The 25953-nt window shown below is 42.7% G+C and overlaps 1 protein-coding gene across 3 annotated transcripts in view; it reads right to left on the reverse strand.

Moving 5' to 3' along the window:
• GARNL3 (GTPase activating Rap/RanGAP domain like 3) overlaps window positions 1–25953 on the reverse strand; it is a 203210-nt gene that overhangs the window by 112131 nt on the left and 65126 nt on the right. For all 3 annotated transcript variants that reach the window (XM_084649926.1, XM_084649927.1, XM_084649928.1), the window contains 3 exons: window positions 19461–19560; window positions 15306–15424; window positions 4060–4124 (listed from right to left, as the gene is read on the reverse strand). In XM_084649926.1, the coding sequence (XP_084506052.1) occupies window positions 4060–4124; window positions 15306–15424; window positions 19461–19560 (284 nt within the window). The remainder of the gene's footprint in view (window positions 1–4059; window positions 4125–15305; window positions 15425–19460; window positions 19561–25953) is intronic.

The raw sequence follows: 25953 nt of genomic DNA on the forward strand, positions 1-25953 counted from the left end.
CTGATCAGAGGGAATGGGGGAAAGGCGTAGAGGAGCTGGCCTGACCAAGACACAGTAAAGGCATCGGAGATAGCGCCCCTCTCTAGGCCCCCCCCCGGAGCAGAACCGGGGACATCGTTGGTTCTGCCGGGTGGCAAATAGGTCCACCTGGGACTTACCCCACCTTCGGAAGAGCTGGTGAGCCACTTCCGGGTGTAGAGACCACTCGTGCAGAGAGAAAAAATTCCTGCTCAAGCCATCCGCCCTCACATTCCCGGCGCCCAGCAGGTGGAAGGCTTTTAGGTAGATGTCATGGGCTATACAGAAGTCCCACAGCCTGAGGGCTTCATGGCAGAAGGAAGAGGATCGGGCCCCACCTTGCCTGTTGATATAGAACATCGAGGCCGTGTTGTCCGTGAGGACCCTGACCTACCTTGCCTTCCAGGTGCGAGCGGAAGGCCATACACGCCAGTCGCACCGCCCTGAACTCCTTGACATTTATATGAAGGGGTAGGTCTTGTAGAGATCACAGGCTTTGGGTCTGAAAGTTCCCCACATGGGCCCCCCAACCCAGGTCCGATGCGTCGGACACCAGCTCCAACGACGGGGCCCTGTCCCTGAACAGGACCTCTTGGAGCCTGTTGTTTGGGGCGGACCACCACCATAGGGAGGTGATCATAGAGTTTGACACAGTGAGGACTTTGTCCATTCTGTCCGTGGCCTGGGAGAACTGCAAGGCCAGCCAGAGCTGAACGGGCCTCATTCTGAATCTGGTGTGATGGACCACATATGTGTACGCAGACATGTGACCCAGAAGTTGCAGGCAAGCCCTGGCTGTCATCCCCGGGAACCTTGTGACCAAGTTGATGAGCCCTTTCAGGGTCTCAAACCTGTCTGGTGGGCAAGAGGCCCTGGCCAACATTGTGTTCAGTAGTGCCCCAATAAACTCTATGCATTGGACCAGGACTAACGTGGACTTGGCATTGTTTATCAACAGGCCCAGGGTAGTACATGTGGACAGGAGGAGCGTCACATGATCCCTCACCTGTGACCAGGAGGTGCTTTTGACTAGCCGGTCGTCCAGATATGGGAATATTTGGACCCCCTGGTGTCTGAGATAGGCCGCTACCACCCCCATACACTTTGTAAAGACCCTGGGGACAGTGGATGGACCAAACGGTAGGACCGTGAATTGGTAGTGACTGTCCCACCATGAAACGGAGGAAGCGTCTGTGCCTCTCGAATATGTGGATGTGGAAGTGTGTGTCCTGTAGATCGAGGGCACCGTACCAGTCCCCGGGATCCAGGGAGAGGATGATGGAGGCCAGGGAAACCATGCGGAACTTGAGTTTCACGATGTAGTGGTTCAGGCCTCACAGGTCCATGATGGGCCTAAGCCCCCCTTTAGCCTTTGGGATAAGGAAATACCGGGGGTAATACCCCTTGCCCAGGAACTCCTTGGGCACTCTCTCTATAGCTGCTAGGTCCAGGAGCCGCCCCACCTCCTGCTCGAGCACAGCCTTGTGAGAAGGGTCCCCCACGAGGGACGGGGGCGGAGGGCGGTTGGGCGGGGAGGAGGTAAACTGAAGGGTGTAACCCCAGGAGATGGTGTTGAGGACCCATCGGTCCGAGGTTAGCCGCGACCATTCCGGAAGGAAAGCACACAACCAGTTGGAGAAGGGGAGCTTTATTGAGGGCGGATCCCTGATGAGGACTGGTGGGGTCCCCCCGAGCTGCCCATCAAATGCACCTTTTCCCTGCCTGCTTGCCCTTAGAAGACCCAGGCTGAGGGGCAGGCTGGGATTGCCTTTGCGGGCGCTTTCTGTAGTCCCACTGCTTTTTGTGGGTGGCCTCGTACTTCTGGAGGGTGGCCTGGACGGGAGCCTGTTGCAGCTTGAACTTGGGTTTTGTGGGAGGAGGGACATAGAGGGCCAAGGTCTGGAGGGTCGTACGGGAGTCTTTCATGCCATGCAGCCTTGTGTCTGTTTCCTCAGCAAACAGAGCCTTCACGTCGAAAGGGAGATCCTGCATTGACGACTGTGCTTCACTGGAGAGCCCAGAGAGTAGAAACCATGACGCCCATCTTATGGACACCGCTGAGGCCATGGACCGTGCGGCTGTGTCTGCTCTATCCAAAGCAGCCTGCAGGGATGCTCTTGCAACTGCCTCCCCTTCCTCCATGAGCGCCTTAAAGTCCTTCTTATCGCGCTCCTGGAGGGAGTCCTCAAACTTGGAGAGGGATTCCCGGAGGTTAAACTCGTAGCGAACCAGAAGAGCCTGATGGTTTGCTACTCGTAGCTGAAAGCTTGAGGACGAATAAATTTTTCTCCCGAAAGCATCCAGCCTCTGAGAGTCTTTGTTCTTGGGGGTCGTGGCTGGTTGCCCCTGCTGCTCCCTGTGGTTGACTGACTCGACCACCAAGGAGTTGGGCACCAGGTGGGTATACAGATACTCATGTCCCTTCATGGGTACAAAGTACTTGCGCTCCGCCTTTTTAGAGATGAGAGCCAATGAGGCTGGTGTTTGTCACAGGGCATTTGAAATTCTTGCCACCCCTTCATGGAGCTGCAAGGCCACCCTGCCTGGTGCTGAAGGGGACAGCACATTGAACAGGGAGTCTGAGGGCTCTTCCATCTCCTCAGCTTGGAGGTGGAGGCTCGTTGCCACCCCTTTTAGGAGGTCTTGGTGGGCCCGGTAGTCCTCCTGCAGGACAGAGGGGGGCGAGGCCACAATCAGCTCCTCCGGACGGGGTGACACCAGTGCAGTGCTTTGGATGTCGTCTGGCACCCGAGGATCCACCACCTGGTCGGACTCTGGGCACGGTACCAAGGACACAGGCCCCACCGACCTTTTTTCTGGTGGTCTAAAGATGGATGCCGATGGTGATTCCGAGGCCCCAGCCAGCGAGTGAGCCCCCACCAGGGGCTGCGCCGCAGGCCGCGCCGGAGGCCATGGTGCCCACTGGTACCACTGGGCCGGTCACAACGCTTGGTGCCATTGCGCTTGCTGAGGCACCAGCACGGCTGGCTGTTCGGACTGGCTAGCTTGGCCTGTAGATGGGTGGCTGTGAGGTGAGGCCGAGCTGGCGTATGATCCGCTGCTGCCTCTGGACCGGGAATATTGGCGGTGCCAGGATCTACGTCGGCCAAGGGACTGCGATCTCGACGTGGAGGAGCAGCACCCACAGTAGAAGCTGCTCCGCGAGCGGCCTCGACGGGTGGACCCGCGTCAGCAAGACGCCGGCGATCGATGCCCGGGGCTATGGTGCCTTGGCAGAGACTTGGAACAGGAGTCTGAGCGGGAACTAAGTCAACTGAATGCTGCGCGCTTTAGCATTGCCAGTGTAGACTAGCCCTAAATGTTAACACTTAACTATTGCACTTCATGGATAGGAGGACAAAAGACTAGATGGAGGGCAGGGAGGCCCATGTAAGCTGTATACAGTAAGATGAGTAAGACCTTTAACAACACATGGTGAGTTTGCAGGGGATAGGGGGTGTATTTGGTTTCCTTTCCTGAAAGCATGTGTGGCGGGTGTCAGCTTTCAAAAGTCTGGAAAACAGTGCAGAAGAGAAACCACAATATCCCATATGAGAAAGCAGAGGAGAGAATCAGCTAAGGACTCCAATCCATTTAGGAATCTTTGCTTCTTCCTTGGTTGCCTTTACCCCCTCATTCACATTCTAGTCAGATCTCTCCATACAACTTTGTGAGGCTTCGCCTGGTCTGTCCACAAGCAAGCCCAAGATTTCTTCCTCTCAAGCACCAATTAGTTAGTTCCAGTTAGTGCCCAATTTCTAACTTGAAGATATTTCCCCCCACTCTGCCCCCCCAAAAAGGTGCTTAGATTTCTCCATTGCCATAGAGGTATCACAAGGCCATTACCTGGCATTCTATAGCACCTGTACTGGAGGCACCTTGCATATATGGCTTTCCTTAAGAACTGTATTCTTTGTTTCACTGTTTTCTACAGCCATAATGGAAAAGAAAATATGAACAGAAATAAAGCTTTTGAATGACAGAAAAGGAAAATAGGGCACAGACAAATACATTTAATGATATACATTTGTGAATATTTACCTTAAAATAGATTTCACTGATAATGTTTTCGTGGGACTGTAAGGGAGGCATATTTTCTGAGTACCCTATGAAGGAAAAATAATAGGAGAGGTTAAATCAAACGCTGAAATTCTCTATTTAACTAAGTATGACACTTAGTAAAAACAAGCAAACTAAAGACCAGGATCCCATCCGCAATGTTATTTAAATATATTTGTTAATTACCTGGAAAAGGGGAGGAAGAGTGATGTGACAAAACATAGAATCATAGAATATCAGGGTTGGAAGGGACCCCAGAAGGTCATCTAGTCCAACCCCCTGCTCGAAGCAGGACCAATTCCCAGTTAAATCATCCCAGCCAGGGCTTTGTCAAGCCTGACCTTAAAAACCTCTAAGGAAGGAGATTCTACCACCTCCCTAGGTAACGCATTCCAATGTTTCACCACCCTCTTAGTGAAAAAGTTTTTCCTAATATCCAATCTAAACCTCCCCCACTGCAACTTGAGACCATTACTCCTCGTTCTGTCATCTGCTACCATTGAGAACAGTCTAGAGCCATCCTCTTTGGAACCCCCTTTCAGGTAGTTGAAAGCAGCTATCAAATCCCCCCTCATTCTTCTCTTCTGCAGGCTAAACAATCCCAGCTCCCTCAGCCTCTCCTCATAACTCATGTGTTCCAGTCCCCTAATCATTTTTGTTGCCCTTCGCTGGACTCTCTCCAATTTATCCACATCCTTCTTGAAGTGTGGGGCCCAAAACTGGACACAGTACTCCAGATGAGGCCTCACCAATGTCGAATAGAGGGGAACGATCACGTCCTTCGATCTGCTCGCTATGCCCCTACTTATACATCCCAAAATGCCATTGGCCTTCTTGGCAACAAGGGCACACTGCTGATTCATATCCAGCTTCTCGTCCACTGTCACCCCTAGGTCCTTTTCCGCAGAACTGCTGCCTAGCCATTCGGTCCCTAGGCTGTAGTGGTGCATTGGATTCTTCCTTCCTAAGTGCAGGACCCTGCACTTATCCTTATTGAACCTCATCAGGTTCTTTTGGCCCAATCCTCCAATTTGTCTAGGTCATTCTGTATCCTATCCCTCCCCTCCAGCGTATCTACCACTCCTCCCAGTTTAGTATCATCCGTAAATTTGCTGAGAGTGCAATCCACACCATCCTCCAGATCATTTATGAAGATATTGAACAAAACCGGCCCCAGGACCGACCCTTGGGGTACTCCACTTGATACCGGCTGCCAACTAGACATGGAGCCATTGATCACTACCCGTTGAGCCCGACAATCTAGCCAGCTTTCTACCCACCTTATAGTGCATTCATCCAGCCCATACTTCTTTAACTTGCTGACAAGAATACTGTGGGAGACCGTGTCAAAAGCTTTGCTAAAGTCAAGAAACAATACATCCACTGCTTTCCCTTCATCCACAGAACCAGTAATCTCATCATAAAAGGCGATTAGATTAGTCAGGCATGACCTTCCCTTGGTGAATCCATGCTGGCTGTTCCTGATCACTTTCCTCTCATGCAAGTGCTTCAGGATTGATTCTTTGAGGACCTGCTCCATGATTTTTCCAGGGACTGAGGTGAGGCTGACTGGCCTGTAGTTCCCAGGATCCTCCTTCTTCCCTTTTTTAAAGATTGGCACTACATTAGCCTTTTTCCAGTTATCCGGGACTTCCCCGGTTCGCCACGAGTTTTCAAAGATAATGGCCAATGGCTCTGCAATCACAGCCGCCAATTCCTTCAGCACTCTCGGATGCAACTCGTCCGGCCCCATGGACTTGTGCACGTCCAGCTTTTCTAAATAGTCCCTAACCACCTCTATCTCCACAGAGGGCTGGCCATCTCTTCCCCATTTTGTGATGCCCAGCGCAGCAGTCTGGGAGCTGACCTTGTTAGTGAAAACAGAGGCAAAAAAAGCATTGAGTACATTAGCTTTTTCCACATCCTCTGTCACTAGGTTGCCTCCCTCATTCAGTAAGGGGCCCACACTTTCCTTGGCTTTCTTCTTGTTGCCAAGATACCTGAAGAAACCCTTCTTGTTACTCTTGACATCTCTTGCTAGCTGCATGTAGATGATGCAACATTATTTAGGCTAATCTAGAGTACAATGAATGTTAGGAACTGCAGGGGGAACTAACAACGTTAGATGACTTAACAGCATGAGGGCTGATGAAATTAAGATGCAGACAATTGCAAGACAGTGCCATTGAGAGGAATACTTGAACTATGCATACGCATTAAGGGGTTCTAAGTTATCTGTAACTACTTAGGAAAAATTGTCACTGTGTATCACTATGGACTGCTAAATTGAATCTTCTCAATGTACAGCAGTAGTCAAAAAAAACACAAAATATTAAGCTTTATTATAATTATAATGCCATTACAAAAATTGATAGTATGTCCTCACCTGGAATACTGTATTTAGTTTTGGCCACTCATCTCAGAATTAAAGAAGTGTTGCAGATAAGGACAATGAAAATGATTAGTAGCATGGATAGATTCCCATATGAGGAGAGACTAAAAAAATTAAGGCTATTTAAGTTTAGAGAGCCCACATAAGAGGTAACATGTTACAAGTATAAAAATATTGAGTTTTACAGAGAAAGAAAGTCAGGTGCTCCTCTTCACAGTCTCATAATACAAGAACCATAGAATCATAGAATATCAGGGTTGGAAGGGACCTCAGGAGGTCATCTAGTCCAACCCCCTGATCAAAGCAGGACCAATCCCCAGCTAAATCATCCCAGCCAGGGCTTTATCAAGCCTGACCTTAAAAACCTCTAAGGAAGGAGATTCCGCCACCTCCCTAGGTAACGCATTCCAGTGAAAAAGTTTTTCCTAATATCCAACCTAAACCTCCCCCACTGCAACTTGAGACCATTACTCCTTGTCCTGTCCTCTTCTACCACTGAGAATAGTCTAGAACCATCCTCTTGGGAACCACCTCTCAGGTTGTTGAAAGCAGCTATCAAATCCCCCCTCATTCTTCTCTTCTGCAGACTAAACAATCCCAGTTCCCTCAGCCTCTCCTCATAAGTCATCTGTTCCAGACCCCTAATCATTTTTGGTGCCCTTCGCTGGACTCTCTCCAATTTATCCACACCTTCTTGTAGTGTGGGGCCCAAAACTGGACACAGTACTCCAGATGAGGCCTCACCAATGTTGAATAGAGGGGAACGATCACGTCCTTCGATCTGCTCGCTATGCCCCTACTTATACATCCCAAAATGCCATTGGCCTTCTTGGCAACAAGGGCACACTGCTGATTCATATCCAGCTTCTCGTCCACTGTCACTCCTAGGTCCTTTTCCGCAGAACTGCTGCCTAGCCATTCGGTCCCTAGTCTGTAGCTGTGCATTGGGTTCTTCCGTCCTAAGTGCAGGACCCTGCACTTATCCTTATTGAACCTCATCAGATTTCTTTTGGCCCAATCCTCCAATTTGTCTTGGTCCCTCTGTATCCTATCGCTGCCCTCCAGCGTATCTACCACTCCTCCCAGTTTAGTATCATCCGCAAATTTGCTGAGAGTGCAATCCACACCATCCTCCAGATCATTTATGAAGATATTGAACAAAACCGGCCCCAGGACCGACCCCTGGGGCACTCCACTTGATACCGGCTGCCAACTAGACATGGAGCCATTGATCACTACCCATTGAGCCCGACAATCTAGCCAACTTTCTACCCACCTTATAGTGCATTCATCCAGCCCATACTTCTTTAACTTGCTGACAAGAATACTGTGGGAGACCGTGTCAAAAGCTCTGCTAAAGTCAAGAAACAATACATCCACTGCTTTCCCTTCATCCACAGAACCAGTAATCTCATCATAGAAGGCGATTAGATTAGTCAGGCCTGACCTTCCCTTGGTGAATCCATGCTGACTGTTCCTGATCACTTACCTCTCATGTAAGTGCTTCAGGATTGATACTTTGAGGACCTGCTCCATGATTTTTCTGGGAACTGAGGTGAGGCTGACTGGCCTGTAGTTCCCAGGATCCTCCTTCTTCCCTTTTTTAAAGATTGGCACGACATTAGCCTTTTTCCAGTCATCCGGGACTTCCCCCGTTCGCCACGAGTTTTCAAAGATAATGGCCAATGGCTCTGCAATCACAGCCGCCAATTCCTTTAGCACTCTCAGATGCAACTCGTCCGGCCCCATGGAGTTGTGCACGTCCAGCTTTTCTAAATAGTGCCTAACCACCTCTTTCTCCACAGAAGGCTGGCCATCTATTCCCCATGTTGTGATGCCCAGCGCAGCAGTCTGGGAGCTGACCTTGTTCGTGAAGGCAGAGGCAAAAAAAGCATTGAGTACATTAGCTTTTTCCACATCCTCTGTCACTAGGTTGCCTCCCTCATTCATTAAGGGGCCCACACTTTCCTTGGCTTTCTTCTTGTTGCCAAGATACCTGAAGAAACCCTTCTTGTTACTCTTGACATCTCTTGCTAGCTGCAGCTCCAGGTGCGATTTGGGAATGAAGGGACAGCCAACAAAAATTAAGTCCAGTAAATGAACAAACAGAAGAAAATATTTTTACAAAATGCATTATTCAACTTTGGAACTCAGTGCTACAAGATACTGCAGCAAAAATTGCAGGGTTAAATAAAATATTATATATTATATAGGTGGATCATAAAAATATTCTCATTTATATTAGCTAGGATAAAAATTCAAAAGGTATATAAATCTTCATGCATCAGGACTTAATCTAATCACTAACTGTCTTGGGTTAGGAAAAAAGTAAGAGCATGCCTATAGGTGAAGTTAACTACCCATTATGGAAACTCTTAAACCTTCCCATAAAGTATCTGATATTAGCCCCTGTGAGAGAGAAGCTACCCGAGTACCTGAACCCAAGGGTGGCTTAAGTAAGACATAGGCACTACAGTCCTGCGTCTGGGGCCTCCGCTCCTGGAGACAAATAATTACAGCAGAATCTGAGCTCTCATTTTAAAAAGTTTCTAGTCCCCATGGTTGGGAAGAAAAACTTAAACATTAACTGACTGACACAGTAAAATCTCCTTGAGTTTGCAGAGAGCCTGAGATAATAGTTCTGAGAGGTTTGAACTACCTCATTCATCTTAATGGGATATTAATTCCAAGACCTACTGCTGTGGGGAACTCAATCAACATCCAACCATCAGAAGACTGCATAGCAGGAGAGAAAAAATGCAATAGGCACCAGCCCATCCACCAAAGCATATGCACCCTAATTACCAAGGGAAGTGCTGAGGATGGGTTGTCCTTGCTACCTTCCTTGCCTATCTAGGGCTAGGATCCCATGGACTGTCTATTTAAGCTGGGATCCCATGTTGCTGCCTATACCTCTCTGAGATGGGAAGGGACAGCTGCTATTGCCACTCTAGGTGCAGGGCGGGGTCACAATGCAGAGGCAGTGTAGGAGACTGGTCTCCCTCTATATTTTGTCAGTGGATCTGGTATCTTCAAATCTGTGGGAACGCTTTCTGGAAGTCCTAGAAGGGACTGCAACTGTACACTGTACTGCAGATCTGGGAATGGCCAACAAGGGACTCTAGAACACGGTGGCATCTACCAGTCTGGCTAGTAATCCACAACCAAATCTAATTCATAACATTATCCATAATAAGGGTCCTCTTGGACTGGTTGAGAGCCAGAAATTCTTCTAAAGACATACAAACTGATAGCACCTCCCGCTTGTAACTGCCTACAGATTGCAGATCTGATTCCAGATCCAATCCAGAATGCAGAGGCAACAGCAGTGGTCCTGGCACGGGAGAGACTGGTTTACTAGGAGAATCTGACTGAATTTTAGGAGGTTGAAGCAGAGGCCAGGCGTGGTGCTCCTCTACCCCTTTTTTCTCTGACGGTGATTTCCTCTTTCTCAATTCTTCACTTCCGGGATCCAATTAAGGTGGAGGCATCAGATCCGAGTGACAGTTGTGAGCACTACAGTAACAGGAGATTGGATAAGACGACTGATAAATCTGGATCCTTCAATTTCTGGTTTGGATATGACAAACATAGGCTATGTCTACACTACCGCAGTAAGTCGACCTACACTAGGTCAAGAACAAGGAGTAATGGCCTCAAGTTGCAGTGGGGGAGGGCTAGGTTGGATATTAGGAAAAACTTTTTCACTAGGAGGGTGGTGAAGCAATGGAATGGGTTACCTAGGGAGGTGGTGGAATCTCCTTCCTTAGAGGTTTTTAAGGTCAGGCTTGACAAAGCCCTGGCTTGGATGATTTAGTTGGGGATTAGTCCTGCTTTGAGCAGGGGGTTAGACTAGATGGCCTCCTGAGGTCCCTTCCAATCCTGATATTCTATGATACGCAACTCCAGCTACGTGAATAACATAGCTGGAATCGACGTACCTTAGGTCAGGTTACCACGGGGTCTACACCATCGACTTACCTTACTCTTCTCGTCGGAGGTAGAATACAGAGATCGATCAGAGATCGATCTGCAGTCGATTTGGTGGGTCTTTAGTAGACCCACTAAATCAACCGCTGGTGGATCAATCTCAGAGCGTCGACCCCTGCCCATAATTGAGTTTGTAATTATATTTGCTATTTCACTTGAGTGTTTTTTCACTCAGCATGTAAAAACTCTGCAAGCAAAGTCTACTTGGTTCTAAGATTTCCAGTTCTGAGGAGGTTCTTATTCATGGTTTAGCTCTGTTCACACTGGCCGTTTCTACTGGGCTTTTTTTAGATTTCTCATCCATGCACTTAGGATCCTTTCTAGGTATCTTCTTTAGGGTCAGAACCAAAGAGGATGGTGGAACTGATGATGTGTTGCCAAGCCCATTCCCAGCAAGTGTATATTGGCCTCTTTGTGTATGTAATTGCCTACTCATTTTTTTAAGCAGTGTGTTGCTTGTTCTGGGACTTTTCCGGAGGTGTGGCTTGTGCTTTTTTTCAGAAATTTCCCGCCAGAGAGTGTGATTGGCTCCTGGTTGCGCAATCTGCTAAATAAAAAGCTTTAAAAGGCTGCTTGCGGTTCATTTTTTCCTTTTGCTTTCGGGTTTCTCCTACGTGTGCTTGCTGGGTTGCTGGCTGCCTGTCTCTCTCCACATGGCTGGATGATACTTCCCCACAGATGTATCCAGAACCGAAGCTAGACTGTGCATCTTCTTGGAATTGATGGTTGTATTGGATCAACCAGGCTTTTGCACTTCTTGAAGGAGTAAAGCCTGAAGCCTGTTTTGTCTCTGTCCTCAATCCTGGCTTTTTGATCTTCAGATCTACCATCAGGATTTCTTCCAGAATGGAACCAATGCTTGAACAAGTTATACTATCAAATACTAAAAACGTATTTTAATAAAATCTTATACTAAATTACTATAAACCTAGTTTAATATAACCTTACACTAAATAACTATAAACAATAGCTATTAGATAAGGCCTAATAAAATAGCTATCTTGAAGAAAGCTTTAGACCACAGGTTCAGTCTGATTCCCAATCTGACACTGCTGGTGTTGGAAGGGACTGAGGCTGTCAGAGTGCCAAACCTTCGTTTGTAGCCTAGCCCCTAGGACAGGGGTCTCAAACTCAATTTATCTTAGGGCCAGTGCCAGTCCTCAAATCCTCCCAGCGAGCCAATAATGTCACTGAAATGGTGTTCAGAAAGAAAAACGTTTATATTGTATCTTTTATTACGAATTTCTTAGAAATAATAAAACTGTCATACAAATTTATATAATTCTGAGCCTGCCAGAGAGCTTTTAGTGTTTGCCAGACACCCGGCAATGCTTCAGTTCTGTCAGTTTGTTGATGTTTGGCCTCAGTGACTGAGCAGCTGAAACCTTCAGAATTGCAGCAAGGTGTGCATCAGATAGTTGTGTTCAGTATTTTGACTTGTTTATATTCATTGTGGAAAAAAGTGACACCACCTCCATGGCTGACTCTGCCCAGTGACTAATGATGGTGTCTTTGTCCGTCTCCCCCAGCCAATGGGAGCTGCCATGGGCGGCACCTGCAGCAGACATTGCCAGGAGCATGGCTGCATGTATCTCTTCTCTGCGGGCTGCAGTGGGGAGGTTCTTGGGTTACAGATGGCCCGTGGGCAGGCACTTTGAGACCCCTACCCTAGGACTTCATGATTGTGAGGGAATGGGCAGACAAGGGCCCGCGAGTCCTCCAACAGGTACTATGATTAACTGTCAGTGCATCCCACAAAAGGCAATATGCAGAGACCACTTGAAGGAGAGACATATGTTATGAACATCTTAGAAGCTTTTACACACAATTCAGAAAAAAGGGGTGGGGGGAATCAGAGCAGCTAACAGTAACCCTGAAAGAAAAATATCAGCCCTCTAAACTGTGGGCCACACTGTACCTATTGGTACTGGCCCACTCTGGGGGTGGAATGGAGCTGCAATGCCTTAGGAAGAGCTCTGGGAAGCACAATTCAGCTTGGTGCTCCTATGAATATAATGTTCTCCAATGCATTTAATAAGTTCCATAGGCTGTGTGAAGGGTAATGGGGCCATGGCCCCACCTTCTCTGTGTCCCCCTTTGGAAAGGAGGCAGTACCAGGGAGTATATATTTTGCTGTTGCAGTGCATGTTATTTTGACCTTTCAAAAGCGCGTCTATTCTTTGTAGTAGGGTCAAGAGCATAATGGATCACATTATGATGCCGGGACCCTACATGGTTATGCCAGGGAGACAATAGGGAGAAGGAGCCTCCCTTCCACTTACATCTCCTATAAAGGGGGACAAACACAATCCAGCCGGTTATGTTCCCAGCCCTATCACAAAGAAAAGAAATACATTTTTTAGAATCACAAAACATACAATACAACAGCAAAATATTTTACAGAAAAACAAAGACCGAAGAACAACATGTCTCAGTTTTCTTCCTGGTGCTGGAAGAAAACATTCCATTGACATAAAACTATTTAGTAGGTTTCTGTAAAGGTATTTAAAGAGGACTTAATAGACTCCCAGAGATACCTTTGCTGACCTTACACTTTAATTTTTATTCTGCATAAAACCACTGTTATTCTTTTGACTTGTAAAATGGCATGAGGTTTATTATCTACTTGATCTCAATATTTCTGAACACATAGTGCAGTGTTATGGTCATTTAATAACCCACAGAGGGAAATCCTACAAGGCTCACACCTACACCATATCAGTTCTTAGCTGTAGAACTCTAACTATTGTATACCTGCTCCTGAAAATTTAAAAGAACTGATTAAATGGTTGCTGAATGGCAAATGTCCCCACAGTCCTTATTTTGAGTACATATTCAGTCATTTTATGCAGCGGGTGTCATATGGTATCACACAGCAGCTGGGCACAGTAAGGGCACCATCTTGTTTCAAACTAAGCCTGGGAGGTTACCAAAATTCATTAAAAAGTTACCACTAAAATTGTTATTTGGAAGACTATTTCTGTGAGTAAAGGTTTTATTGGCTAATGATCACATCACTAAAGAACCATATCAGATAAAAAACAACAACAAAAAACCAAGGAAACACAAGAGTTTTTATTCATTTGTAGCTGATGTTCACATGTAGCAAACACAGGACTATTAAGGCATCCAGTAGGACCAAACAACACTCACAAGCAAAACTATATAATCTGTACACTGTCCAGCTTTTCGTCTACATACAGTGGGTGCAATTAAAAAGTTAATTCCAGTTTTAATTATATTTCCTATATTTGGAATGGATAATACCACTAGAACCAGTAATATCTTGACAACTGGAATGAATGTAAATGTGCCCACTGTACTGATTCAGCAGCCATAAATTGCTAGTCATTTGGACTAGTGTATTCTGAAGTAACTGACACTTCCCCATTGTATGGTAAAAATATAATGACAGATGGGAGTCTAAAGTGCAGAATGAAGAGAACATTTCCCCCTTATAAACAAAAGGAGTACTTGTGGCACCTTAGAGACTAACAAATTTATCTGAGCATAAGCTTTCGTGTAGCTCACAAAAGCTTATGCTCAAATAAATTTATTAGTCTCTAAGGTGCCACAAAGTACTCCTTTTCTTTTTGCGAATACAGACTAACACGGCTGCTACTCTGAAACATTTCCCCCTTATGTTATCTTCATTTTTTAAATTTCCTTTCTGGTAGTTTTATTTTTAATTTTGTTTTTTGAAAAGACAGTCCACTCATGAGCCAGGAAACATGGAACAAATCAATATGGATGGTGTGATTCCTATGAAGCATATACCACCAAGAATTGACCAAAATCTCTTCTGCAAAACGCTTGAGACAGGAAGCATGTATGTGGGTGATATTCTTTCGATGTACTCTCACTGCCTGGGAGTTGTATAAATCTGTCTAATTTGTCTGTTTGCTTTTATAGTTTGCATTAATTTTTTTAAGTGGTTATGTGTTACGCCACTCCACCAACACTTCATATTTTACATTACCCTTTTCCCTTTAACCCACTTCTACTGCTTCTGACCATGTCAGTCCTCTCCTCCACTGGCTTCATCTTCCTTACATATCAACTTTAAGCTTCTTGTCATCATCTACTTCAAGGCCCTTGGCAACTCCATCCCTGCCTGTATCTCACCTCTCTTCTCCTGCTCTGTCCCATCCGTCTGCTCTCCTAAGCCACCTTACTAACTAAACACTCTCTTTGTATCCTTCTTCTCTCATCTTTACGTCTCCTTAGAGGTTATCCAATAGACATGGATCTTCCTGTCTCTCCTTCTGGCCACACATCCACCCTCTATGCATTTGTATATCTTCTTGAAACACAACTTCCGTGAAGCTTTACAATGATAATTCACTACAGTGAATAATTAAAATATGCCCATTTGTTACTGGACTTCTATGCAAGTCATCCAACATATTGACAGTCCAAACGGTATGATCTCGCTAAATGCAGAATGGAAGGCCCATGGAGTAGGGACCATTCCTTCTCCTATGTTTTATATAAAACTATTCACACTGATAGTGCTCCGAAATAGTAAATACTTAAAAATAAGTGAGTTTTAATAACTAGTGAGTTAATGACCTTTAGAGGGTCAGCAGGGAATCCAAAGGTTTCCTGTAGGTGAAGGAAGCCAGGATGACAAAAAAGTAGCATCTGGAAACATGAAGCCTACAGATAAGATTTGTTTGCATTCTTTTCTGGGCTTACTCATACCATATATGTATCTCCTGTGGTAACCACAGCACAGTAGTTACGGAAAAATGTTAAGAATTCAGTGGTACAACTGAGGGAAGGAAATGCCCTAAAAAACCATGGAGAGCAGGCAGACAGGCAACTATTAGTACTTGTTCCTTACTGTTTTTTTCCAGAGAATTGAGCGGTATTGAGGGACACGTTGATTGTTCTGGTTGGAGAGCACGACAGACAGAAAAAAAGGGTTCTTCTCTGCATCTGTACCTATGTAATTCTGATGAACTGGAAAGGAAACACAACAAGTGAAAAACAATTATAAAAGGAAAAATCAATTGTTACAAAAGGAACTACATTGTTGGTAGGTTTCCAGCAGCATATTGCCAAAATCTCCTTACTCACTTTTCCTGCTGTTGAAACCCTTGTCCATGTGCTGTGATCTCTTGCCTTGATTAAAATAACCTTCTCTTGTTCAATCTCTCTGCCACTCCTCCAGCTCCCACCATTCCACCACCCTCTGAATTCTTCTACTTATTGCATCTAGTTTGAGTTACTCATTCTAGCATGTCCTATAATAATCTCACAGTCACATTTCCCTCTGAACTCTCTCAAGCCCCATTAAACACTTTCCATTCCTTTTGCTTACTTTATCCTTTGTCCCGTTCTCTACTCCTGGTTTTGTGCTCTCTGTCATGCTGCTCACTACACCTGGAACAGTCTCCCTGCTGTGGGTAGCAATTTCAGTGTATATGCCCAGTCCCAGAGTACACAACATCAGCATTTAACATTTGGTCTATGCTGGTCAATAATGGCTTTACTGAAGCCTAATAAAACAAATAAGGATGCCATTGATTTTAAGGAAGAAACATGATTTGAGAAAATGTTTTTAAATTATGAAAGGTGTGTGTTATTGATGTTTTACATACACTGAGAAAAGTCACAGAATTTGTAATTATGGTTCCAACAGGAACTATGCCTCAGTCACCTTACTGATCTACATTAAAGTGTTAATATTAATGCTATTTACCACAATATTAAATATTATATAGTTACCATTTGTCGAGTTTCCGTTTCTGTGTGAACCATAACTTTAAAATTCCAGTCTTTTGTACATTTAAAATCTCAGCTATAAATTGTTTTTTCATTTAATTACAGCAAGTTAAGGCTCCTACAGCATTAACTCAGATATATTTTTGTTTTTCTATACAAATGTCTATCTGTCATATTAATGGCATAATGTACATCATAATATACAGAGTATGTACAATATGACCATATTAACTGTGTTATAACCTTAACATTTTCAAGTTCCTGGCTTTTTGCAATTATAATTGTAAACTTAATGCTGCCTTGAAGCTTCCATTTAACATGTAATAACTGACAAAACATTAATAGTAGGCGGTTGGTGTTATGGACCCAAGATGCATCATACAAAGGAGATGTGAGCTTCAGTGGAAGTTATAATGATTTTAAGGTCCAGAATGTTTGAGAAAAGGCTGAAAATTGCTTATATTTAGCCTAGAGAAAAGAAGGCTGGGGTGGGGGAGGGTGTGACATGAGAACAGTCTTCAAATATGTAAAAGGTTGTTTTCAAGAGGATGGTGATCAATTATTCTCCATGTCCACTGAGGGTAGGACAAGAAGTAATTGTTAATCCGCAGCAAGGGAGATTTAGGTTAGATATTAGGAAACACTTTCGAACTGTAAGAATATTTAAGTACTGGATTAGGTTACCAAGGGCTCTTGTGGAATCCTTGGTATTGGAGGTGTTTAAGAACAGGTTAGACAAACACCTGTCAGGGAAGGTCTAGGTATACATGATCCTGCCTCAGTTGTGGGGGCATGGACTAGATGGCCTCTTGAGGTCCCTTCCATCCCTACATGACTATGATTTTATCAATGAGATCACTAACATGAGTAAGGCCACCACAATTTTACCCTAAAATGTGCTAGACACCTACTGAAAAACCGTTCTATGAACAATAAATACACTTCATTTTTTTTTACCAAAATTATATGCAGAGAGCAAAGCTAACAAGCAGTCCTGTTTTTACTGTTGCTGAATCCAAGAGGTTGATTCTATGTGGAGATCGGATTTCACTATACAGATACAACTCACCTGCCCTTTAAAACTTGGCTTTCTGGATTTATTATAGTAGTGTCAGATCATATACCCTATATATAATTAGTAACCACAATGTTTTCTTTTAGGAGAGGTCATGACTGCTCCAGGTCAAGCCTTTTCTCTCCTCATTGTCTCTCCCCCAAAAGGCCAAAATGAGAATATGTCTTTTGCAAAGCATGCTAACGAACTTGGAAGCTCAGCAGTTCCCAAATTTGGTAACATGCAGTGCACAACTCCTGCTCTTTCCATTTCTAAAGTTTATAAATTGGTACGCTACAGCCAACACCATTCTTTAATCAGCATTTCCACTGAGTAGTTTCAGTGTTGTATGAAATTTCAAAAGTAAATATTCAGTTGATCCAACAGATTCCAAAATACCTCAGAAATTTGGCTTTTTTAGGAATTTGTCTCTAGTCTCTGGCACCCAAGGTTATTTTTAAGAACACGACTTAAAGGAACACTGTCAATAGATCAAATTGTTAAATTCTCTATTTTTCTTGCATCCGTTTGTAAAATGCAAGTAATTTTGAGAGATTTTTTCGAAGAAAATTTCTTATTTAAAAATATATTTTTTCTAGATATCCAGCACTCATAGGCAAATTCAAAACCACAGGGAATGCACAGGGAAGCAGCTATGAACAACCTGCAATAACTGACTGGTGTATACAGCCTAGCCCTAGTGAACATCCCTACAATAACAAACCAGATTGTAAAAACAACAAGGAGTCCTTGTGGCATCTTAGAGACTAACAAATTTATTTGGGCATAAACTTTCGTGGGCTAAAACCCACTTTATCAGATGAGCGGGTTTTAGCCCACAAAAGCTTATGCCCAAATAAATTTGTTAGTCTCTAAGGTGCCACAAGGATTCCTCACTGTTTTTGGCTGATACAGACTAACATGGCTACCACTCTGAAACCAGACTGTACATTTTATTTATTTGTTTGTATGTATTGAGGCAGTGCTTAGGAGCCCTTGTCATGGACATTGTGCTAAGCACTGTAGAAACACAAGTAACAGAAAGGTAAAAAATGATTTTAAGAAATAGATGTTTAAGATTTCAGGGTGTCTATTATAAAAGAAAATGAATAGAAGAAAGACTCCTGCAAACACATTAAGAAATCCTGACTCTGTCAACAACTTTAAAGGACTTAATAAAGAAAGCATGGAAATCAAAACCTGGCTGCAGATCCTCACTACCAAGAGACATGGTTTAAATTTAGAAGAGATAAGAGAAAATTTATTGAGGAATTGCAGCTTCAAGGGGAAGAGAGGGATTTTTTTGTTTTGTTCTGTAAAGTTTATGTTTCAAGTCTCTCAAACTACAGGATTCTGCCATCCCAGTTCCTTCCTATAAAATCTGTGAAGAAAAGCAATTTCTGCTGATTTCCCTTAAAGTCTTGTGCAAATATGCTATCTCACAAAATACTGCTACATTATATGGAGCGGAATAATAGTTATTTTTAGACTTACAAAGCCAAGTAGGGGCCTAAGTGACTAATCTGGTGAGATCCTGCCAACTTAGTGGGCCAGTTCTGGAAGATATTTTGTGAAAAAGAACAAGGACAATTGAGTAAGCCACTTCAGATATGATATAAACTAACCTGAACCTTCACTCAAGTCTTAACTGAGCCTAAACTTTTCCTGATGTGCAATTAACTTGGCCTTCAACAATTCACATACACTTCAAGCATATTTCCTTATTTTGTCTGGGACAAGAGTAGAAATGCAAAAATCCCCAAACAAAAAAAGTGTTCTGAAAACATTTTTACCTTATAGAAAAGTGAGGAGCACCAGAATTCTTGAAAGAAACCCTGATGTGACAAGACTTCTTGGGTTTGGGGCTTCTCTCTCACTAATGAAGCATCAGTGCTAGAAGTTTAGATTCCAATGGACTGGCAGTAAAGTCTGCAGTGCAGTGAATGATTACAGCTTTAGTGACCAAATACTATCATGTGCTTATCCTGCATTGTATTGTGCCCACAATAACATCAGAAGCTAAGCTCTTTGGGCCATGGACCCACCTGTCTGCCACAATCCATCTTCTGTACAACACTGCACACACCGAAGGTGCAATATTAATAAGAAGAAATAAAGTCAATCCCATGCACTTTAACAATTGCAATTACTCAAATGTGAAAGGTATTTCTCATTTATTTAAAATCATGTTTAAGCCATTTACAAAAGGGTAATTACCTTTTCCTAGAAAATATTTGAAATACCATCTGGTGTGGTACTCTGGGTTTTCCAAGTGCACATCTGTTCTGCGCCATGTACCTGGGGTGAAATCTGCATTCTGAAGCAGAAACAGAATTGGGAAATTATTAGATTAAACCCCTCCAAATGCAAAGGTGGGGTGGAGGAATAATGCAGGAAAAAGTCAAGCAAAATTAGCTGAAGTGCACCTGAGGAGTTTGATCCTCATGCCCATTCTTCATTCAAAAGCATGAAGCTGATTTGGAAATCTATTTTAATGCAACTGAAATAAAAATTTCTTACAGGTGATTTGAATATTGGATTGCTGAATAACCAGAATATTGGTACAGAAGGTCACAGATTGTTCAGGAACGACAGGCAGGGGAAAGATGTTACACTATATATCAAGATTGTATACACTTGTTCTGAAGGAGGTGACAGACAGGCCAGTTAAAACTCTCTGGGTGAAAACAAAAAATGGGGGCAACTTCACGGTAGGTGTCTACTATTTTGGTAGATCACCAAATCAGGAGAAGAAGGTGGATGAGGCATTTCTAGAATGAACAACAGAAATAACTAAAAACACAAGACCTGGTAATAATGGGGAATTTTAGCGACCTAGATATCTGTTGGAAAAGTAATACAGCAAAACAAAGTGTCCAGCAAATTCCTGGAATGTGTAGGGGATAACTTCTTGTTTCAGGAGTAGAGGAAACAACTGTGGAGGGGTAGTACTTTAGACTTGATTCTGACTGATTCTTGAATCTGAAGGTAGAAGGCAATTTGGGTGAAAGTGATCGTGAAATGTTTCTAAGGAAAGAAAGGAGTGAGAGCAGCAGAATACGGACAATGGACTTAAAAAAGCAAATTTTAACAAGCTCAGAACTAGTAGGTAAGGTCCCATGGAAAGAAAATCTAAGGGAAAAGGGAGTTCCTCAAAGAATTTCTCAAAGAGAAAATATTTAAGGCATAACAGCAAATTATCCCGATGCAAAGGAAAGATCAGTAGAATAGTATGAGGTCAATACAGCTGCATCAGGAGCTCTTTAAAGACCTGAAAATCAGAAAGAAATATTATAAATAGCGGAAATATGGACAAATTGCTGGGAATGAATACAAAAGAATAGCACAAGCATGTAGGCACAAAATCAGAAAAGCTAAGGCACAAAATGAGTTACACCTAGTAAGTGACATAAAAAGCAACAAGAAGAGGTTATTTCAATACATTAGGAGCTAGAGAAAAAACATAAGTAAAGTGTAGGTCCACAACTTTGCAGGGAAGGAGCGCTAATAGCTGATGACATCAAAAAGGCTAAAGGTGTTTAATTCCTGTTTTGCTTACATCTTCACTAAAAAGGCTAATTGTGATCAAATACCTAACCAGATTTAATATTAACAACAAGGGGGAAGGAACATAAGCTAGAATAGGTTAAAGAATAATTAGATAATTTAGATGTATTCAAATTGGCAGGGCCTGACAAAATTCACCCAAGCATACTTAAGGAACTACATGAAGCAATCTTTGAGAGCTCATGAAGGATGTGTAAGGTCCCAGTAAACTAGAGAAGGGCAAACATTGTACTTATCTTTAAAATGGGGAACAAAGAGAAAGTGGAGAATTACAGACCAGTCAGGGTAACTTCAATATCTAGGAAGATAATGGAACAAGTACACCAAGGATAACAGAATGGTGAATAATAGCCAGCATGGATTTGTCAAGAACAAATCATGCCAAACCAACTGAAATTCCTTTGTTGACAAGATTACTGGCTTAATGGATGAGGGGAAGCAACAGACATGATTTATCGTGCTTTTAAGAAGGCTTTTGATACATTCCCACATTACATTCACAGAAGCAAACTATAGAAATGTGGTCTAGATGAAACTACTGTAAGTGGGTGTACAACTGGCTGAAAACACATACTGAAAGAGTAATCAATGGCTCGCTGTCAAACTAGGAGAACCTGTCTACTGGGGTCCTGCAGAGGTCTGTCCTGTGTTAGGTACTATTCAATATTTTCATTAATGACTTGGATAATGGGATGGAGAGTATGTTTATAAAATTTGTGGACACCAAGCTAGGAGTGGTTGCAAGTATTTTGGAGGACAAGATTAGAATTCAAATTGACCTCGACAAACTTGAGAATTGGTCTGAAATCAGCAAGATGAAATTCAATAAAGACAAGTGCAAAGTACTATATTTAAGAAGGAAAAATCAAACACACAACTACAACATGGGGAGTAACTGGTTAGGCAGTAATACTGCAGAAAAGGATCTGGAGGTATAGAAAATCACTTACTGAATATGACCCAGCATGATGCAGTTGCAAAAAAGACTAATATCATGCTGGGGTGGAACAACAGGAGTGTCTTATCTAAAACACTGGGGGTGATTCATTGTTTCACTCTATTCAGCACTAGTGAGGCCTCAGCTGGAATACTGTGTCCAGTTTTGCACTCCACACTTTACAATTTGTCTGTATCATTCTTAAAGAGTCCAAAGGGCAGCAACAAATATGATAAAAGGTTTAGAGAAACCTGACCTATGACAAAAGCTTAAAAAAAACAGATATGTTCAGTCTTGAGAAAAGAAGACTGAAGGGGGAACCTGATAGTCTTCAAATATGTTAAGAGCTGTTATAAAGAAAACAGTGATCAATTGTTCTTCACATCCACTGAAGGTAGGACAAGAAATAATCGGCTTACTCTGCAGGAAGGGAAATTCTGGTCAGATATTAAGAAAATCTTTCTAAGTATAGGGATAGTTAAGTACTGGAATAGGTTACCAAAGGAGGTGTGGAATCCCTGTGCTTTTTTTTTTTTTTTAAGAACAAGTTAGAAAAACACCTGTCAGTGATGATCTATGTATACATAGTCCTATCTCAGTGCAGAGGGATGGACTAAGATAAACTATCGAGCTTCCTTCCAGCCCCTTACATTTCTAGGATTCTATTTAGCTAAATGCTTTCATATCACTTCGGCCTTTTCTCACTGGCTTTCCCTTGGAACCACCAAGTTTTTGATGGCCCTTTAACATTCTACTAAAAGCAACACCACATCTAGATACAGGAATTATAGCAAAAACCAGGTTTTTAAAACTCTCTTTACAATGTTTTGCCTCCAGATTTCCCCCATTTCTCTTTATTCTTCCCAGCACAACCCTAGAAGACTTTCAGCCATGGCCACCCATACTTTTGGAAGAACGGAGGACATGGGAATCCCACTGGAGTCCTTCACTGCTGCTTCTGGGTTGATTGCTTGGTTAAAGGCAAGATTTAAAATGACACAAGTCCCTCTCTTCTACTTAGGGAATGTTTATGCTACTTCAGCTGTGCTCTAAAGCCAGATCCCTCACTTTACCAGCGTATTCTTCAGTGAAAACTCTATTTTCATATTTTGGTCTAGAATTTCAGCCAGAAAAAAACAACCCACCCTGACTCTTAGGTACTTAATAGGATCTGCGGTCTCAGTTGTACCTGGCCTTGTTTACGGAGAGCAGGGCAGTGCAAGGTACCTACACACTTTTGCACTCGTACACAGTGATCAGGCAAAATGGCTGTCCTTGCACTCCCCTGAAAACAAGGACAACTACACACTAGTGACACTGTCTTACTAACCTTTCTAAAGGGGCAGAGCCAAAACCTCAGGCAGCTTCTCATGCTGCATTGAAGAACACATCCTGAATCTTTTCAAAGGATGGTGCGTGCCTGGAAGCATTGTGCCAAGCTAAGCAAATGCCTTCTGGAGTTCTTGCTGAGGACATGTGCCCCTGCAATGGACTGTGACATTAAATCACAACTGAACCCAATGTGTTTTTTTCATTATTCCATGGTGTTTTTAAAGTATAATTCTTTTATCATTTGATGGCTGTAATAGTTTAGTTTATTGGAACATTCACTATGGGAGTGCTGTACTATCCTTTCTCTAAAAAGAAGAGGAGTACTAGTGGCACCTTAGAGGCTAACCAATTTATTTGAGCATAAGCTTTCATGAGCTACAGCTCACTTCATCGGATAAATAAATTGGTTAGTCTCTAAGGTGTCACTAGTACTCCTTTTCTTTTTGCGAATACAGACTAATACGGCTGCTACTCTGAAACCTATCCTTTCTCTGTGCATCGCCAATACATTCTGTGCAATTTACATTTAAAGAGGAACACATCAGAAGCAAGCGTTTAATCATAGGTAACGTACAACAAATTGGGCATGGAAATACACCCCAGTGTATCTCAGATTACAGATCTACATAGTAGTGACATATATTTCTAATTCAACTACTGTCCAGTAAGGAGACATCCTCATAGTACCTTAATATTCAATGATACTAGCATTAATCACTGTTTTCTAAGGAACCATGAACGAGTCTGGGCCGATTCTGGCAGAAATTACCCCAAATTGCCTGTTCAGAATGCAAGCTCTGTGCACCACTACTGCAATACAAAAGGCCTGACAAAAGAAACTACGACTTTCAGCAAGAATCCTGGGGCTTGGATACCCCTGGCTAATAAGCAGATTGTGTAGATCAGCTATTAAGAGGTTAACGTAAAGTATTTCACATAAAAAAAATTTAACACATCATATAACCTGCTTTAACTAGAATTTTCTTTATTTCAGAGGTATCTGGACTATGCAGAGAATGTTACAATTTTAAGTCTGAATCTTGTGACCTACCAGGGCTATGACCAAAAAAGCCTGATGCCACTAGCGCCCAATTCTGACTGGAACTATATATTGGAGAGTTTAGAAAAGCGCCACAAGAATGATTTGAAGACTAGAAGGCATGAATTACAGTGAGAAACGTAAGAAGTTCAGTCTATTTAGTTTAAGAAGTAAAGAGATGACTTGATCACAATCTATGAATACCTACATGGGGAGATAATTTCTGAAAGCAGAGAGCTCTTATCTAGCCAACAAAAGCATTACAAGATCCAACAGCTGGGAGCTGAAGCTATACAAATTCAAACCAGAAATAAGATCCCACAATCAAGAAAAAACACCACACTAGTTCAAAAACAAACCTGGCCTAGAGTAAGTAAAAGCATCTATAAAAATCATATATTACAAATGGAAGAAAGGGGAAGCTGATAATAATGAATATAAATTAGAATCTAGGAATCATAGAAAAGAAGGGCAGCAAAACGACACAAGGAGAAATCTATGGGCAGCAGATTTAAGGACAACAAGGCGATTTAAAAATATATTACGAACTAAAGAAATTCTAACAATGGTATCAGTCATTAGTAGATGGAAATGGTAGAATTTAGGGATGTAAAATATTAAACTGTAAGCATTAGTCTTACCAGTTAACCCACCTTAACCATTAAGCCCCAGCCCCTGGCTAGCCAAAGCAGCCCCAGCCTCTCTCCCTTTAATCAGTTAACCGATTAAACAATATAATTTTAATAGTTTAAATGGTTACCATTTAAAATAATATTTGCATCCCTAGTAGAATTATCAATAAAAATGCAGAAATGTTCAATAAATATTTTTGTTCTGTATTTGAGAAAATGATAGATTATGTATTCAAATCAGCTGATGAAAATGATTAAATACTTTCCATTTCAACAGTAACAAGGGAGGATGTTAAACAGCAGCTCCTAAATCTAGATATTTTGAAATCAGCAAGACTGGATAATTTAAACCCATACACTTTTAATGAGCTGGATAAGGAGCTCTCTGGACTGTTAATGATGATTTTCATTACGTCTTGAAACAGTGGGAAGATCCAGAAGTCTGGAAGAAAGCGAATGTTGAGCTATTACTTAAAAAGCCAAACAGGATGACCAGATAATTATAGGCCTGTCAGCCTGACATCAATCCCAGGCAAAATAATGTGAATGGTTGAAACAGGACTCAATTAATCAAGAAGTATAATTAATCCCAATATATATGGTTTATGGAAAGTATATTTTATCAAACTAATTTGATTTTTAATTTATGAGATTACAAGTTTGGAGGATAAAGTTAACAGTAGTGATGTAACAGACTTTTGTAAGGAATTTTGATATAGTACCACACAACTATATGGCACATATGAAATGATTAAAAACTGGCTAGCTGATAGAACGCAAAATGTAATTGTAACAGGGAATCACCTGCAATAGTGTGTGTCTAGTGGGGTCCAGCAGGGATCTATTCTTGGCTGTACCATATTTAACATTTTTATTAATGATTTACAAAAAAACAATCATCACTGATAAAGTTTGCAGATGACAAAAAGATTGGGGAAAGTGGTAAATAATGAAGACGACAGGTCACTCATACAGAGCCATCTGGAATGCTTAGTAAACTGGACGCAAGAAACCACCACAAGTTGTAATATAACCAAACGTAAATGCATACATTTAAGAACCAAGGATGTTGGCCATACTTACCAGGTGGGGACTCTATCCAGTGAAGCAGTGACTTTGAAAAAGACTTGGGAGTCGTGGTGAATAGTCAGAAGAAAATAAAGTCCTAGTGCATGCTGTGACCAAAAGGGCTAATTCAGTCCT

The sequence above is a fragment of the Lepidochelys olivacea genome, assembly GCF_965140295.1.
Source record: "Lepidochelys olivacea isolate rLepOli2 genome assembly, chromosome: 16".
Classification (NCBI taxonomy): domain Eukaryota; kingdom Metazoa; phylum Chordata; order Testudines; family Cheloniidae; genus Lepidochelys; species Lepidochelys olivacea.